Source organism: Manis pentadactyla, chromosome 12 (assembly GCF_030020395.1).
Source record: "Manis pentadactyla isolate mManPen7 chromosome 12, mManPen7.hap1, whole genome shotgun sequence".
NCBI classification, from domain to species: Eukaryota; Metazoa; Chordata; class Mammalia; order Pholidota; family Manidae; genus Manis; species Manis pentadactyla.
This window is the reverse complement of record NC_080030.1, coordinates 84,743,121-84,758,332: the sequence shown is the minus strand read 5'-3', so window position 1 is coordinate 84,758,332 and position 15,212 is coordinate 84,743,121. Positions and strand designations below refer to the sequence as shown.

General features: G+C 34.6%; 1 protein-coding gene across 3 annotated transcripts in view; it reads right to left on the bottom strand.

Annotated features, from left to right (window-relative positions):
- Positions 1 to 1,360: 1,360 nt before the first annotated feature.
- The window catches only part of TTK (TTK protein kinase), a 75,515-nt gene continuing 61,663 nt past the window's right edge, over positions 1,361 to 15,212 (bottom strand). For all 3 annotated transcript variants that reach the window (XM_057489372.1, XM_057489374.1, XM_057489373.1), the window contains exons 15-22: positions 9,149 to 9,306; positions 8,868 to 9,019; positions 7,765 to 7,889; positions 6,387 to 6,467; positions 4,005 to 4,181; positions 3,547 to 3,631; positions 3,121 to 3,218; positions 1,361 to 1,660 (exon numbers count right to left, since the gene is read on the bottom strand). In XM_057489372.1, coding sequence (XP_057345355.1) covers positions 1,580 to 1,660; positions 3,121 to 3,218; positions 3,547 to 3,631; positions 4,005 to 4,181; positions 6,387 to 6,467; positions 7,765 to 7,889; positions 8,868 to 9,019; positions 9,149 to 9,306 — 957 coding nt within the window. In that variant the 3' untranslated portion in view covers positions 1,361 to 1,579. The remainder of the gene's footprint in view (positions 1,661 to 3,120; positions 3,219 to 3,546; positions 3,632 to 4,004; positions 4,182 to 6,386; positions 6,468 to 7,764; positions 7,890 to 8,867; positions 9,020 to 9,148; positions 9,307 to 15,212) is intronic.

The window sequence follows — 15,212 nt, the reverse complement described above, 5'->3', positions numbered from 1 at the left end:
TAAGACTCCCAAGAAGATAACATAGGAGAAAACTTAGATGACCTTGGGTGTGGTGATGCCTTTATAGATTTAACAAGGGCACACTCTATGAAGGAAATAATTTATAAGCAAAACTACATTAAGATTAAAAAATTCTGCTCTGTGAAAGACGATGTCAGGAAAATGAGAAGATAAGCCACAGATGACTGGGAGAAAGTATTTGAAAAAAGACACATCTGATAAATGAACTATCTAAAATATACAAAGTAAAACCTAAAATTTAACCTTAAGAAAACAACCCGATTTAAAAATGAGCCAAAGACCTTAACAGACATCTCAACCCAAAGAAGATATCAGATAGCAAGTAAACATATGAAAAGATGTTCCACATATGGCCACATAAATGCAAATTAAAAGAACAATGAGATACAAGTACATACCTACTAGAATGGCCAAAATCTGGAACACTGACACCACCAAATACTGGCACTTTGGAAGACAACTTGGTAGTTTCTTCCAAAACTACAAAGACTTTTACTATATAGTCCATCAACCATGCTCTTTAGTATTTACCCAAAGGAGCTAAAAACTTATGCCACATAAAAACCTGCACACAGATACTTATAGCAATTTTACTCATAAACAAAATTTAGAAGCAATCAAAATGACCTTCAGTAGATGAATGGATAAACTGTGGCACATCCACACAGTGGGGTATTAAAAGGCACTAAAAAGAAATGAGCCATCAAGGTATGCTTATATCTAAGTGAAAGAAGCCAGTCTGAAAAAGCTATATACTGTATAATTCCAACTATATGGCATTCTGGAAAAAGAAAAGTTATGGAGACAGTAAAAAAAAATCAGTGGTAGCCAGGGGTTGGGGGTTAGGAGAGGGATGAATAGGTGGAGTACAAAGAATTTATAGGACTGAAAGTATTTTCTATGATAGTATAGTGATGGATATGCGTCATTATATTTTGCCCAAACCCACAGAATGTACACCACCAAAAGTGAACTATAATATATACTATGGAGTGATTATTAAAAGAATTAAAAGAACCAAGTGCAGCCCTAAAACTCTGGACTCTATCAGTGCTAAAAAAGCAAGGAGTCAAACTCTTTTGAATTTTTTTTCTTGGAAGTTCATTTACTAAGGTCTACTCTCATGTTTTTCCTTGGCTCAATTTCTATTATGAATTTTGCTAATTTTGCTGCCACACCAATACATTTGCTTGAAGAAAATAATTTTACAGCTTTGACATTTTTAGTGTCATTTTATGCTACAAAGCTTTATTTACATAGTTCTTCAGAATATATTTCAGTTGTCTACCCACTATACCAAGTGTGAAATGATATTAGATTATATTTACAGGAAAGCATAAAAGAGACAAAACAATCTACAATTTAATATATACAGTGGCTGTTAGTGGTTATTACTTTTACAGTATTTTTTTTTTTAGGACAACCCACTGAATTTTTCTGCCAATGAGATTTCAGAATGTAGCTGTCTTCAAGAGTAGATTTCCACAGACAGTCAAGAGTATAACAGTCCAATATATTTTACAGGTGATATTTGACAGTTTATATGAGTAGCTGCAAATCACTTTGTCCATTTTTTTTCAACTGTCTTGGATGATGAAGGACCATGACTTTCACCACTACTATACTGCTCATATAAAGTCTGAAATTAAAAACACATATCTGTTTTGAAACTTTTAAAATTGAATGTATTATCAGTTTAATAAAGATAACTCTATATATTCTATTATGTGATAAATTTCTCTCATTCTTATAATTAGGAAATTATTTCATAAATTATTGGAGATAATTAAGAATTTTAAACACCTAGCTTGGTTTAAGAATCTATCATGAGCTGAAGCTCAATCTTTCTGTAAAAGAAATGTCACATAGCCATTAAAAATCACATATATGTATCTTCAAGGCCTTTTTGATCTCCCTTACTTTTTCTTAAATAAAGCCAGTCTTAGATAAATTCCTATAATATAAAATACACTAATTAGGAAATCTATTTTCAGATGATATTTAAACTAACAAACAGAAGACACTAAAAATATCATACAAGTTGTTATATAAAAATAATTAGCTACATTAAAATCTATATATTTAAGAAAGGATTTAAGGCTAAGTCAACATCTAATTTATGAAGATGATAGACATCTTTGCCACCAGGGAACACAGAGCCTTAGTGATAAAGGTAACTAATGAACCTCAATTTTATTTATATAAAATTTTAAAAAATACACCAGTAGAAATTTAAAACATGGTGACATGAAATAGAAAACAAAATTATAAAACAAATTTTGTCCAATTTTAATTCCAAAAGCCATTGATTTAGCCATTAGCACTTGAGAAAATTTAAGAAAAATTTACCTGATATTATATGAAGGCAAATATAATAGCTTAATGTATAGTAAATTCCTCCAGAAATATGGCCCAATTCTTGGCATCTTAAATTGGATTTACCCCTACCAGAAAGCTAAGAGTGTTTTTAATTTAAGCTCCCATAATTTTATAATGTTATAAGTGAAATATATAATTAGAATCTGCTTGGTAACTAAAACAGTTAGTCAATAAGCATACATAGGGTTCTAGAAATGACTAGGTGTTTGGTGACAGTGAAATTCAAAAATTATGGTATAGATATAAATCGACAGTGGGAGGCTGAAATATTTGAGACATTTGTTTTGAGAAATGTATTGACTGCTATATACAGCTTCACAGAAGTCATTACATGTAACAAATACTGTGATTTCTCTATGATGGTTTAAGAAAAGAAGCAAGTTGGCTAGAAGAAATGAATTTAAAAGCTGTATTAAGAATGGTGTTGATTTAAAAGACAAATTCTTTATTAAAATTATTCCAGTTGAGACCTGACAGCAATCTTTTGAATGTACCTTACATGACAATCCACTTGGAATTGTGCTGTTTGTACAATTAAGAATGAGACTCAAATAAACCTTTATTTGTCAAAAAGTACATGGTAAGTATTTAAATGGAGAAATATACTTCATAGTTGATTTTATGATTAGAAGAACTTCTCTTTGGATTACCCATTTAAGTGTCTAACTCACTAAATTATACAAAACAGTAACAATGTAGACAGAGAATAGATAGACTTACTTTAGCAGCTTTCAAAATGGAGTTAGGAGAATTCAGACCAACAAGTTGGCCCAGAACATATTTCATTTCTTCAGTAGTTCCCTTAGCGACCTGGTTACCTGTAAAAAAAAATCAGTTAACAAATTGGTACCAGTAAGAAAAACACAAGTTCATATACAAGTACACATTCTGTTTAGCAGCACAATAAATGGTCTTCTTGTTATTTATCTCTAGTCATAACTTCTTATTGAAGGTAAATAAAAATGGAAGCTAGCAAGAAAAGGGTGATTTCATTTATTTTAGTATTTAGCATAAAAGGAGCTTCCTCAAGAAGGAAGCAGGCTAGAAAAGAGTAGGAAATTCAGATTCTGGTAGTGTTTTTTTTTTCATAGCTAAAAAACTGTTTATATTAATAATCTGGTAACAAACTGATTTTTTACAAAGTACCTGGATGAGTTTGAATTTGGACATATGGATGCGCCAGAAGCTCAGGAATAGATATCCTCTGTTTTGGGTCCCTTATTAAACAACACTATAAAAATAAAGATTAACTTTAAAAAAAAAACAAGGGTTTTTTTTAAAGCAAATTTTCTTACATAATATTGATACAAAATATTTTTTGAGATTGCATCACATTATAGAAGTTGCTTTCTAGATAGCCTACTCAGAAATGACAAGATTATTTCAAGTTATTTTCACAAAATCCTCAAGTAATCTAAGTTTTAAAGCACTTTCAAAATGAACTTAACATGCTTTAAAAAGCTAATTCAGTCAGCAATTCCTTTCACTATATCAGTTATATCTAAGCCAGTTACATAATTCCAATCATTTCAGCAATTTCTTTTAAGCAAATAATTAAAAATATGAAATACTGTTCCTCTATATCCTTATACTGTTAATGTTACCTTTAACACATCTTGAAGATCTTTTTCTGGAATATCAGGAAATTCAATTTCATGATTAGGATCAATTATGGCATGTAATTTAGAAATCTGATTAATTATATGCTGAAATGGTGTTTTCCCATAAGTCATATAATACAAAATACATCCCAAGGACCAAACATCACTTTTGGGGCTTATCTAAGTGAAAAAAACATAATAATGATGATGATGTTATTATTTTAATAAAAAATTAAATGTTAGAATATTACATATATATACCTATATAATGCCCTAATACTTTAAATAACTAAAACTCAATGAACATTCAAGTACTAGATTGTTTACATGACAAAACATCTTTTTCTAGTTCTTATTACATTTAGTTATTTTACCAAGAGATGAGTTTCACTTTAAATTTCTCAATTCATAATTAAAATATTTCAACTGGAACAAAAGTACATTGTTAGCTTGTGAAAACACAAAATCTAAAAAAAATAAACTGCAATTTTAAATTTGTGTTCCCAAAAAGTATGATTATGTTTTTATGCAAATTTCATAATATATAAGCATATATAGATTTTTTAAAGTTGTATAGATTTAAATGTATAGCTTTTTAATAGGCTGAGCTATCCTAAACCCAAGGACACAAACTATAGAGCCAGGATCGGTGGGGCTGGAATCCTGGTCTTAACATTAGCTGATAATTCTGTGAATCTCCATCTCCTCACCTCTAAAATAGAAATAATAAAAGTACATTGTCATGGGCATTAAATGATATAACCATAAGCTATGGATAAGCATAGACAATAGTTTCTGATTACAGTAATACTTAGTAAATATTATTTATTATTAAATGTTCCTTGTATTAAAGAATTTCATTAGAAATAATGCAGTATTATAACATAATTATCCTTTTGACTTTGAATAGAACATGAGTAAGACCTTTAAACATAGCAGTGGGCATAATAAATAAGAATAGCTAAAATCCTCTTTGGAAAGATACTCAAAAATACATGAAAACAAAATGAAACTTCATGCTCACCACAAAGGATTAATCTAAATCAAATGATACAGAAAGGTAGAAGGCAAAAAGAACTGGACAAATACAACCAAAAGCAAAAAAAAAAGAAAGGCAGAAGACAGAAATGTTAATATTAGTTAGAAAAAGAGAACATGGCAAAATGCTTTTAACAGAAGAGAGAAAGCCACTTTATAATGATAAAAGGTCCAATCAACCAGGAAGAGATGATAGTTATGAACTTTGTTGTGGAAACATTTAATGTAACTATGTTAAGGAAAATTCTATTGAATTATTTTGGTCAGGGAAGGGGGTGGAGAGATGTTAATATGTCTTTTATAGGATGACATATAAAATAGATCCCATTATCTGAACACAACGAAAACTGAAAATTGATAAAAAGTCAACCTCTTTTTGCTCTACTTTAAAATTTAGATTGTTTTGATATAATCTAATGAAGAAAAAAAAAAGACCAAATATAAGTATTAGAAGAAAAGGAGAAGCTAAACAGATATAAAAAGAATTTTTATGAGACTATTTGGCATAATTTTAGGTGAGTTATTTGAAAAGATATTTAGAAGCCACAGTTTTCTAGGGAAGAAAACATAATTTAGTAAATAAAAGCACACTTATCAAGCATTTGTTTCAGGCTGGACAACATACTATTTCATATTCCTTCTCAGGTAATGCTTAATTACTTTTAAAATAGGTACTGTGTGTAAGCCTAATTTATTGAAGACAGTTGTTAATGAAGAGGCCGATCTATAAACCTGAATGTAGGTCTCTAGACAAGAAAGTGTGCTTGCCCATTTGGTTATACAGCTACAGAGAAAGAAAGATTCGCTTGGGATTATGGTAGGAACACTGTCCAACAAGGGGAACCAATGAGGCTGACATAAAGCTTGCTAAGATGGGGAAATAAGCTAAGTGGGAAATTAGCCAGTGGCAGACTGGGAAAAAGTATATATTAGAGTTGCACTTGGAAATGTAGAATTCACAAATGAATAAATGGTAAGAAATAAAATGTAAGAATCAGGAAATAAAAAAGATCTCAAAGTTTACTAATCCAATGCTACTTAAGGTGTCTAAATCAGAGCTAATTTAGTCTTAATTTTTTTCTTTAAATTAAAACTCAAAAAATATCCTAAATGCATTGCTTGTAGGTACCACTATGAGACATCACCATATTAAAAGATCAATGTCAAGTCAATTAAAAAGGGTGAAATTGAATCCCGTGACAATCTGCTTAACAAGGCAAGAGCTCTGTAACAGACTAAAAAGTTTTAGAACTTAAAAAAAATAACTTTCAGTTATCTGTTAAGTTCATTCAGAAAATAGCCCATTCCTTAGCCAGGTAAGTGGGATATAAATAACCTTTTTAGTACCTTTGATTTGGACTTCCCATTTTCTCTTGAGGGAGTCATATCTTTGATTGCTTCTGGTGGCATATAATTAACTGTACCAACCTATTTGCCAAAACACAGAAAACACAAATCAATGAAAATAGTTCATTCTGCTTTAGATTTCTCAAAATATGAATGCCGGATTATTGGAAACTTGAATAATTATAGATTTCAGTAATAAAGTCTTTGAAAATTTCAAATAACTAACACCAATATTAACATTTTCTTCACCACTCCAGAGAAATAAATTGGGCTCATAATCAGAAAACTGATCCCTTTCAGAATGTTGAGGTTTTTCAGTGATTCTGATGGGTTACTACAAGACTGTCCAGGCTAACATCACTTTCATGGCCATAAACTTTGAAGTAACTGATCAATCACTCATTTCTGTGACTCTGCCGGAATAAAACCAAAATACCTTTTTAAAATAAATCAACCAAACAAAAACCTAGCTTTGTCAACAAGTACTCCTTAGGCCTATGTCTAAACTAAGATGGGTGAGTACCTAAACCATGCAAATTTCCAAAGTAGCATTATGCCAACCTTACAATGAATTCACTTTATTCTAAAACAAACAGTTCTGCTTTCAAACATGGAATATCTGTATTTTAGGGCCTTGCTATAAAAGGTATCTTCAATTTGTTGTACAACTAAATGTTCAGCCTTATTTTTAATAAAAAGAGAAGTGACTGCCAAATAGAATTGTGTTAAGGGCATGTATTCCTCCTAAAAAGAGTCTAGTTTCAGTCCTAGGATGGGGCAGATCTACATCAGAAATCTCTATATATTAAACACATTAGCTTGGCTCTAGCAGGATTATATTAAATTATTTTTTGGTGGTAACACCTAAGTTTTTATGGGGACAATTTACTAAGTTTGCTATTGCACACCCTATTATAAAATGCAGTTAAGTCGATGTTTATTATGATGTTTCCAATATAAGGCCCACCTAAGAATTTTTTTCCAAATTTAAGTGATAAGAAAGGCATTATGTAACAGAATTCCACCTTTGGCTGGTATCAGAAAACTCTCTCTGAGACAAAGTTCAGGTGAATTTTAGATCGTGACCCAGATGATTCTAAGGCATGCATTACTGCTTCTCTGTCTCAGCTACAGGAAAATCATTTAAAATTGCTGCATCTATTTGAAACCTGATCTTGACTTTCTATACCAAATTGTATTAGACATGGCTTTGATTTTTATTTATTTTACTGTTATAGTATCTTTTCTTATAAAAAGACTTCAAAGCCTTTGAAGAATGAGGTATGTAAAAATAAAATCTCCATTAGCAAAATAATACTTAACTGGTGAAAAGGAATTGAACTATACTGTATGATATCAAATACCCATTCGATCTTACCTGAGAGTCTTTAACGATACTTGTTGTATCTGGTTGCATTTGGTTTGCAATCCCAAAATCAATTAGCTTTAGCATTCCATCAACTATCAGAAAGTTAGCAGGTTTCAGATCACTGTGAACGATCCCTTCAAAATAAAAGTCCATTTTAGACAATGTAAAACATTCTAAGAAAAAAAAAATCTCACTATCTACTGGCCAAGTTGATTTATTTGGTCGATCAAATTAAGTATTCATTTAAAAAATATATTCTACACACATTATCACCCGTTACATGCCATGTACTAGCCAAAGTTTGTTGCTTGTATGGAATCATGTAATCCTCATACCAATGCTGAAGCAAGTACTATTATTATCTCCATTTTTAAAATGAGGAAACTAAGGTAAACTAATTTGTTCAAGGTCACCCAGCATAAGTGACAGTGCTATGAACTGAGCATAGGCAGTCCAGCTGCAGAGTTTATGCTCTTAACCACTGTGATTCTCTGCGCGCTCGAGAGCAGGACCAAAGATTCCTGATGCTTCCATCCCTACAGCCCTACAGTCCTCATCTTGATCACAGGTGTATTATCATTTAACTTACAGGCAGGGAGATATGAGGAGACAAATTACAATGATCTAGGTTAACAATTATTTTAAAAAATAAGGAAAAGACAGAGAAGGCTTGAAAAGAAACAAGTCCAAGCAAAGTGGAAAACTAACCCTGCAGGTAGGCTAACAGTTAAAAAACAAAACCAACTCCCATACAAGGCACACAATACAAAAGGTGTAAGGATCAGAGAAATAACATCACAGATTTTTAGGATGCTTGAATTCCAAAGTCTCAGACCTGCTATAAGTATTTAGAGACCCATGATTATGGACTATGTTAATACCAATAGATACATTTCATATTATGAATGCACTGTGGATATGGGGACTTGAATTCATGATCTATATCCTTTGGTTAAAGAAATGATTTTGTCCCTTCATCTTTAAATAAACTTCCAAATAATTTAATTTATCTAGTCTAAAGATGACAATACTTTAAAAGTATAGGGGTATTTTTTTAAGAGAACACTATTAACAGATATTTTAACTTTATATGTAACACGATTTTAAAATACCATGTTGATGAATTGTGTGAACTGCCTCCAACATATTTTTCCAGTAACTCTTGCGTTCCCATGGATTGATGGATTTTTTCTTTTTAAGCCAACTATTAAGATCAATATTTCCACACTCCATTACCATGTACATGTACTGGTCTGTGATTTCACTGACATGATAAACAAATAAAAATAACAAAACAAAAAATGGTTAGGGTATACTATTAAGATTTATTAAGTATGTATCTGAAGAACTATAGCCAAAAAACATTTCTTTCTAAATTAAAACAAATTCTTACTAATCATAAAGTCGGATGATTTTATCACTATGTTGTTGTAGTTTATTCAAATAAGCAATTTCATTCCGGTAACTATCAACTGTCTGGTTATCTGCTTCTTCTAAGTTCACAAACTTTATTGCATGTATCTGTTTCTTTTCATTCAGCACCTGGAATACCTAAACAGTAGAACAAAGGAAAAATTTTAGAATGTACTGGTTATACACTATCACAATTGTTCTAAATTTAATAGAATATGAATAATTAAAAGTGTCTGGGCTTACAGTGAGTTTAGAAGGAAATAAAACATGTTAGGAGAATAGTCCATTCTCAACTACCTATTGCAATGGACATTTAATAACTCAAAGGCATAAACCTAAAAGTTTCTGTATCAACATATAAGAAAGGTAATTTAAATTTCATATACATTCATAAAACTCTGTTGGATGCCATAGCCAGGGAAATAACCTAAAGGAAAATACATTAAAAAAATGTAGGAGGGGTGGAGCCAAGATGGGGGTGTGAGTAGAGCAGCGGAAATCTCTTCCCAAAACCACATATATCTATGAAAATATAACAAAGACAACTCTTCCTAGAATAGAGACCAGAGGACACAGGACAACATCCAGACCACATCCACACCTGATAGAACCCAGTGCCTCTTAAAGGGGGTAAGATACAAGCCCCGGTCCAGCGGGACTGAGCGCCCCTCCCCCCAGCTCATGGCGGGAGAAGAGCAGGCAGAGTGGGAGGGAGACGGAGCCCAGGACTGCTGAACACACAGCCCCAGCCATCCGGGCCAGAGCGCAGACACAGTGCGTGCGCGGGGCCCTGGATACAAGGGAAACAGGGCAGCAAGAATGGTGAGCGGGTACCGGAGGCCTGGCGCCAGAGGACATAAGAAAAGTGAGGGGCCATTTTTTTTCTTGCTGTTTTGTTTTGGCGAGCGCTTTCTGGAAGTCTTAAAAGGATAGGGACCCCAATACTAGGGAAACAGGGCAGCAGACCAGTGAGCAGATGCCTGAGGCTAGCGCCTGAGAATAAAGAAAAACGAGCAACCATTTTTTTTTTTTTTCCGGTCGTTGTTTTGTTTTGACGGGTGCTGTTTGGAAGTCTTCAAGGGGCAAGGCGGGACACTTAATCCAGAGGTAGGGAATCCGGGGATCTCTGGGCACCCTAATCCCCTGGGCTGCACGGAGCACGGAGGCCACTTAAGGAGATAAATAGCCTCCCAGCCACTCTCCCTCCAACGCGACTCCACCACTTTGGCGTGGCAGCCAGAGCCAGACCACGCCCACAGCAACAGTGGAGATAAACTCCACAGCAGCCAGGCAAGAAGCAGAAGCCCTGTCTATGCGAAGCTGTCCAGCACAAGCCAATAGAGGTCGCAGTTCTCCCAGGAGAAGAAGGCCACAAACCAACAAGAAGGGAAGTTCTTCCAGCCGTCACTCGTCCCAGCTCTGCAAACTATTCCTATCACCATGAAAAGGCAAAACTACAGGCAGACAAAGATCACAGAGACAACACCAGAGAAGGAGACAGACTTAACCAGTCTTCCTGACAAAGAATTCAAAATAAAAATCATAAACATGCTGACAGAGATGCAGAGAAATGGGATGAAGTCTGTCTGGAGGGAGATCACAGATGCCAGAAAGGAGATTACATAAATGAAACAAACTCTGGAAGGGTTTATAAGCAGAATGGATAGGATGTAAGAGGCCATTGATGGAATTGAAATCAGAGAACAGGAACGCATAGAAGCTGACATAGAGAGAGATAAAAGGATCTCCAGGAATGAGACAATATTAAGAGAACTGTGTGACCAATCCAAAAGGAACAATATCCGTATTATAGGGGTACCAGAAGAAGAAGAGAGAGGAAAAGGGATGGAAAGTATCTTGGAAGAAATAATTGCTGAAAACTTCCCCAAACTGGGGTAGGAAATAATCGAACAGACCACAGAAATACACAGAACTCCCAACAGAAAGGACCCAAGAAGGACAACACCAAGACATATAATAATTAAAATGGCAAAGATCAAGGACAAGGAAAGAGCTTTAAAGGCAGCCAGAGAGAAAAAGGTCACCTATAAAGGAAAACCCATCAGGCTAACATCAGACTTCTCAACAGAAACCCTATAGGCCAGAAGAGAATGGCATGATATACTTAATGCAATGAAACAGAAGGGTCTTGAACCAAGGATACTGTATCCAGCACGACTATCATTTAAATATGATGGTGGGATTAAACAATTCCCAGACAAACAAAAGCTGAGGGAATTTGCTTCCCACAAACCACCTCTACAGGACATCTTACAGGGACTGCTCTACATGGGAGGACTCCTAGAAAGAGCACAGAACAAAACACCCAACATATGAAGAATGGAGGAGGAGGAATAAGAAGGGAGAGAAGAAAAGAATCTCCAGACAGTGTACATAACAGCTCAATAAGTGAGCTAAGTTAGGCAGTAAGATACTAAAGAGGCTAACCTTGAACCTTTGGTAACCACGAATTTAAAGCCGGCAATGGCAATAAGTACATACTTTTCAATAGTTACCCTAAATGTTAATGGACTGAATGCACCAATCAAAAGACACAGAGTAACAGAATGGATAAAAAAAGCAAGAACCATCTATATGCTGCTTATAAGAAACTCACCTCAAACCCAAAGAAATGTACAGACTAAAAGTCAAGGGATGGAAAAACATATTTCAGGCAAACAACAGCGAGAAGAAAGCAGGGATTGCACTACTAATATAAGACAAAATAGACTTCAAAACAAAGAAAGTAACAAGAGATAAAGAAGGACACTACATAATTATAAAGGGCTCATTCCAACAAGAGGATATAATGATTCTAAATATATATGCACCCAACACAGGAGCACCAGCATATGTGAAACAAATACTAACAGAACTAAAGGGGGAAATAGACTGCAATGCATTCATTCTAGGAGACTTCAACACACCACTCACCCCAAAGGATAGATCCACTGGGCAGAAAATAAGTAAGGACACGGAAGCACTGAACAACACAGTAGAGCAGATGGACCTAATAGACATCTATAGAACTCTACATCCAAAAGCAACAGGATATACATTCTTCTCAAGTACATATGGAACATTCTCCAGAATAGACCACATACTAGCCCACAAAAAGAGCCTCAGCAAAATCCAAAATATTGAAATTCTTCCAACCAACTTTTCAGACCACAAAGGTATAAAACTAGAAATAAATTGTACAAAGAAAACAAAAAGGCTCACAAACACATGGAGGCTTAACAACATGCTCCTAAATAATCAATGGATCAACGAAGAAATTAAAATAGAGATCAAGGAATATATACAAACAAATGACAACAATAACACAAAGCCCCAACTTCTGGGGGATGCAGCGAAAGCAGTCTTAAGAGGAAAGTATATAGCGATACAGGCACACATGAAGAAGCAAGAACAATCCCAAATGAATAGTCTAACATCACAATTATCGAAATTGGAAAAAGAAGAACAAATGAGGCCTAAAGTTAGCAGAAGAAGGAACATAAAAAAGATCAGAGAAGAAATGAACAATATTGAGAAGAATAAAACAATAGCAAAAATCAATGAAACCAAGAGCTGGTTCTTTGAGACAATAAACAAAATAGATAAGCCTCTAGCCAAACTTATTAAGAGAAAAAGAGAATCAACACAAATCAACAGAATCACAAATGAGAACGGAAAAATCACGAAAGACTCCACAGAAATACAAAGAATTACTAAGACTACTATGAAAACCTATATGCCAACAATCTGGAAAACCTAGGAGAAATGGACAACTTCCTAGAAAAATACAACCTTCCAAGACTGACCAAGGAAGAAACACAAAAGTTAAACAAACCAATTATGAGCAAAGAAATTGAAACGGTAATCAAAAAACTACCCAAGAACAAAACCCCCGGGCCGGATGGATTTACCTTGGAATTTTTTCAGACACACAGAGAAGACATAATACGCATTCTCCTTAAAGTTTTCCAAAAAATAGAAGAGGAGGGAATACTCCCAAACTCATTCTATGAAGCCAACATCACCCTAATACAAAAACCAGGCAAAGACCCCGCCAAAAAAGAAAATTACAGACCAGTATCCCTGATGAATGTAGATGCAAAAATACTGAATAAAATATTAGCAAACCGAATACAAAAGTATATCAAAAGGATCATACACCATGACCAAGTGGGATTCATCCCAGGGATGCAAGGATGGTACAACATTCGAAAATCCATCAACATCATCCACCACATCAACAAAAAGAAAGACAAAAACCACATGATCATCTCCATAGAAGCTGAAAAAGCATTTGACAAAATTCAGCATCCATTCATGATAAAAACTCTCAGCAAAATGGGAATAGAGGGCAAGTACCTCAACATAATAAAGGCCATATATCATAAACCCACAGCCAACATTATACTGAACAGCGAGAAGCGGAAAGCTTTTCCTCTGAGTTCGGGAACAAGACAGGGATGCCCACTCTCCCCACTGCTATTTAACATAGTACTGGAGGTCCTAGCCACGGCAATCAGACCAAACAAAGAAATACAAGGAATCCAGATTGGTAAAGAAGAAGTTAAACTGTAACTATTTGCAGATGACATGATATTGTACATAAAAAACCCTTAAGACTCCACTCCAAAACTACTAGAACTGATATCGGAATACAGCAAAGTTGCAGGATACCAAATTAACACACAGAAATCTGTAGCTTTCCTATACACTAACAATGAATCAATAGAAAGAGAAATCAGGAAAACAATTCCATTCACAATTGCATCAAAAAGAATAAAATACCTAGGAATAAATCTAACCAAAGAAGTGAATGACCTATACTCTGAAAACTACAAGTCACTCTTAAGAGAAATTAAAGGGGACACTAACAGATGGAAACTCATCCCATGCTCGTGGCTAGGAAGAATTAATATCGTCAAAATGGCCATCCTGCCCAAAGCAATATACACATTTGATGCAATCCCTATAAAATTTCCAGCACATTCTTCAATGAACTGGAACAAATAATTCAAAAATTCATATGGAAACACCAAAGACCCCAAATAGCCAAAGCAATCCTGAGGAAGAAGAATAAAGTAGGGGGGATCTCACTCTCCAATTTCAAGCTCTACTATAAAGCCATAGTAATCAAGACAATTTGGTACTGGCACAAGAACAGAGCCACAGACCAGTGGAACAGACTAGAGACTCCAGACATTAACCCAAACATATATGGTCAATTAATATTTGATAAAGGAGCCATGGACATACAATGGCGAAATGACAGTCTCTTCAACAGATGGTGCTGGCAAAACTGGACAGCTACATGTAGGAGAATGAAACTGGACCATTGTCTAACCCCACACACAAAAGTAAATTCAAAATGGATCAAAGACCTGAATGTAAGCCATGAAACCATTAAACTCGTGGAAAAAAACATAGGCAAAAACCTCTTAGACCTCTTCTTGAACATATCTCCCTGGGCAAGGAAAACAACAGCAAAAATGAACAAGTGGGACTATATTAAGCTGAAAAGCTTCTGTACAGCAAAAGACGCCATCAATAGAACAAAAAGGAACCCTAAAGTATGGGAGAATATATTTGAAAATGACAGATCCGATAAAGGCTTGACGTCCAAAATATATAAAGAGCTCACACGCCTCAACAAACAAAAAACAAATAACCCAATTATAAAATGGGCAGAGGAACTGAACAGACAGTTCTCCAAAAAAGAAATACAGATGACCAACAGACACATGAAAAGATGCTCCACATCGCTAATTATCAGAGAAATGCAAATTAAAACTACAGTGAGGTATCACCTCACACCAGTAAGGATGGCTGCCATCCAAAAGACAAACAACAACAAATGTTGGCGAGGCTGTGGAGAAAGGGGAACCCTCCTACAATGCTGGTGGGAATGTAAACTAGTTCAACCATTGTGGAAAGCAGTATAGAGGTTCATCAAAATGCTCAAAACAGACTTACCATTTGACCCAGGAATTCCACTCCTAGGAATTTACCCTAAGAACGCAGCAATCAAGTTTGAGAAAGACCAATGC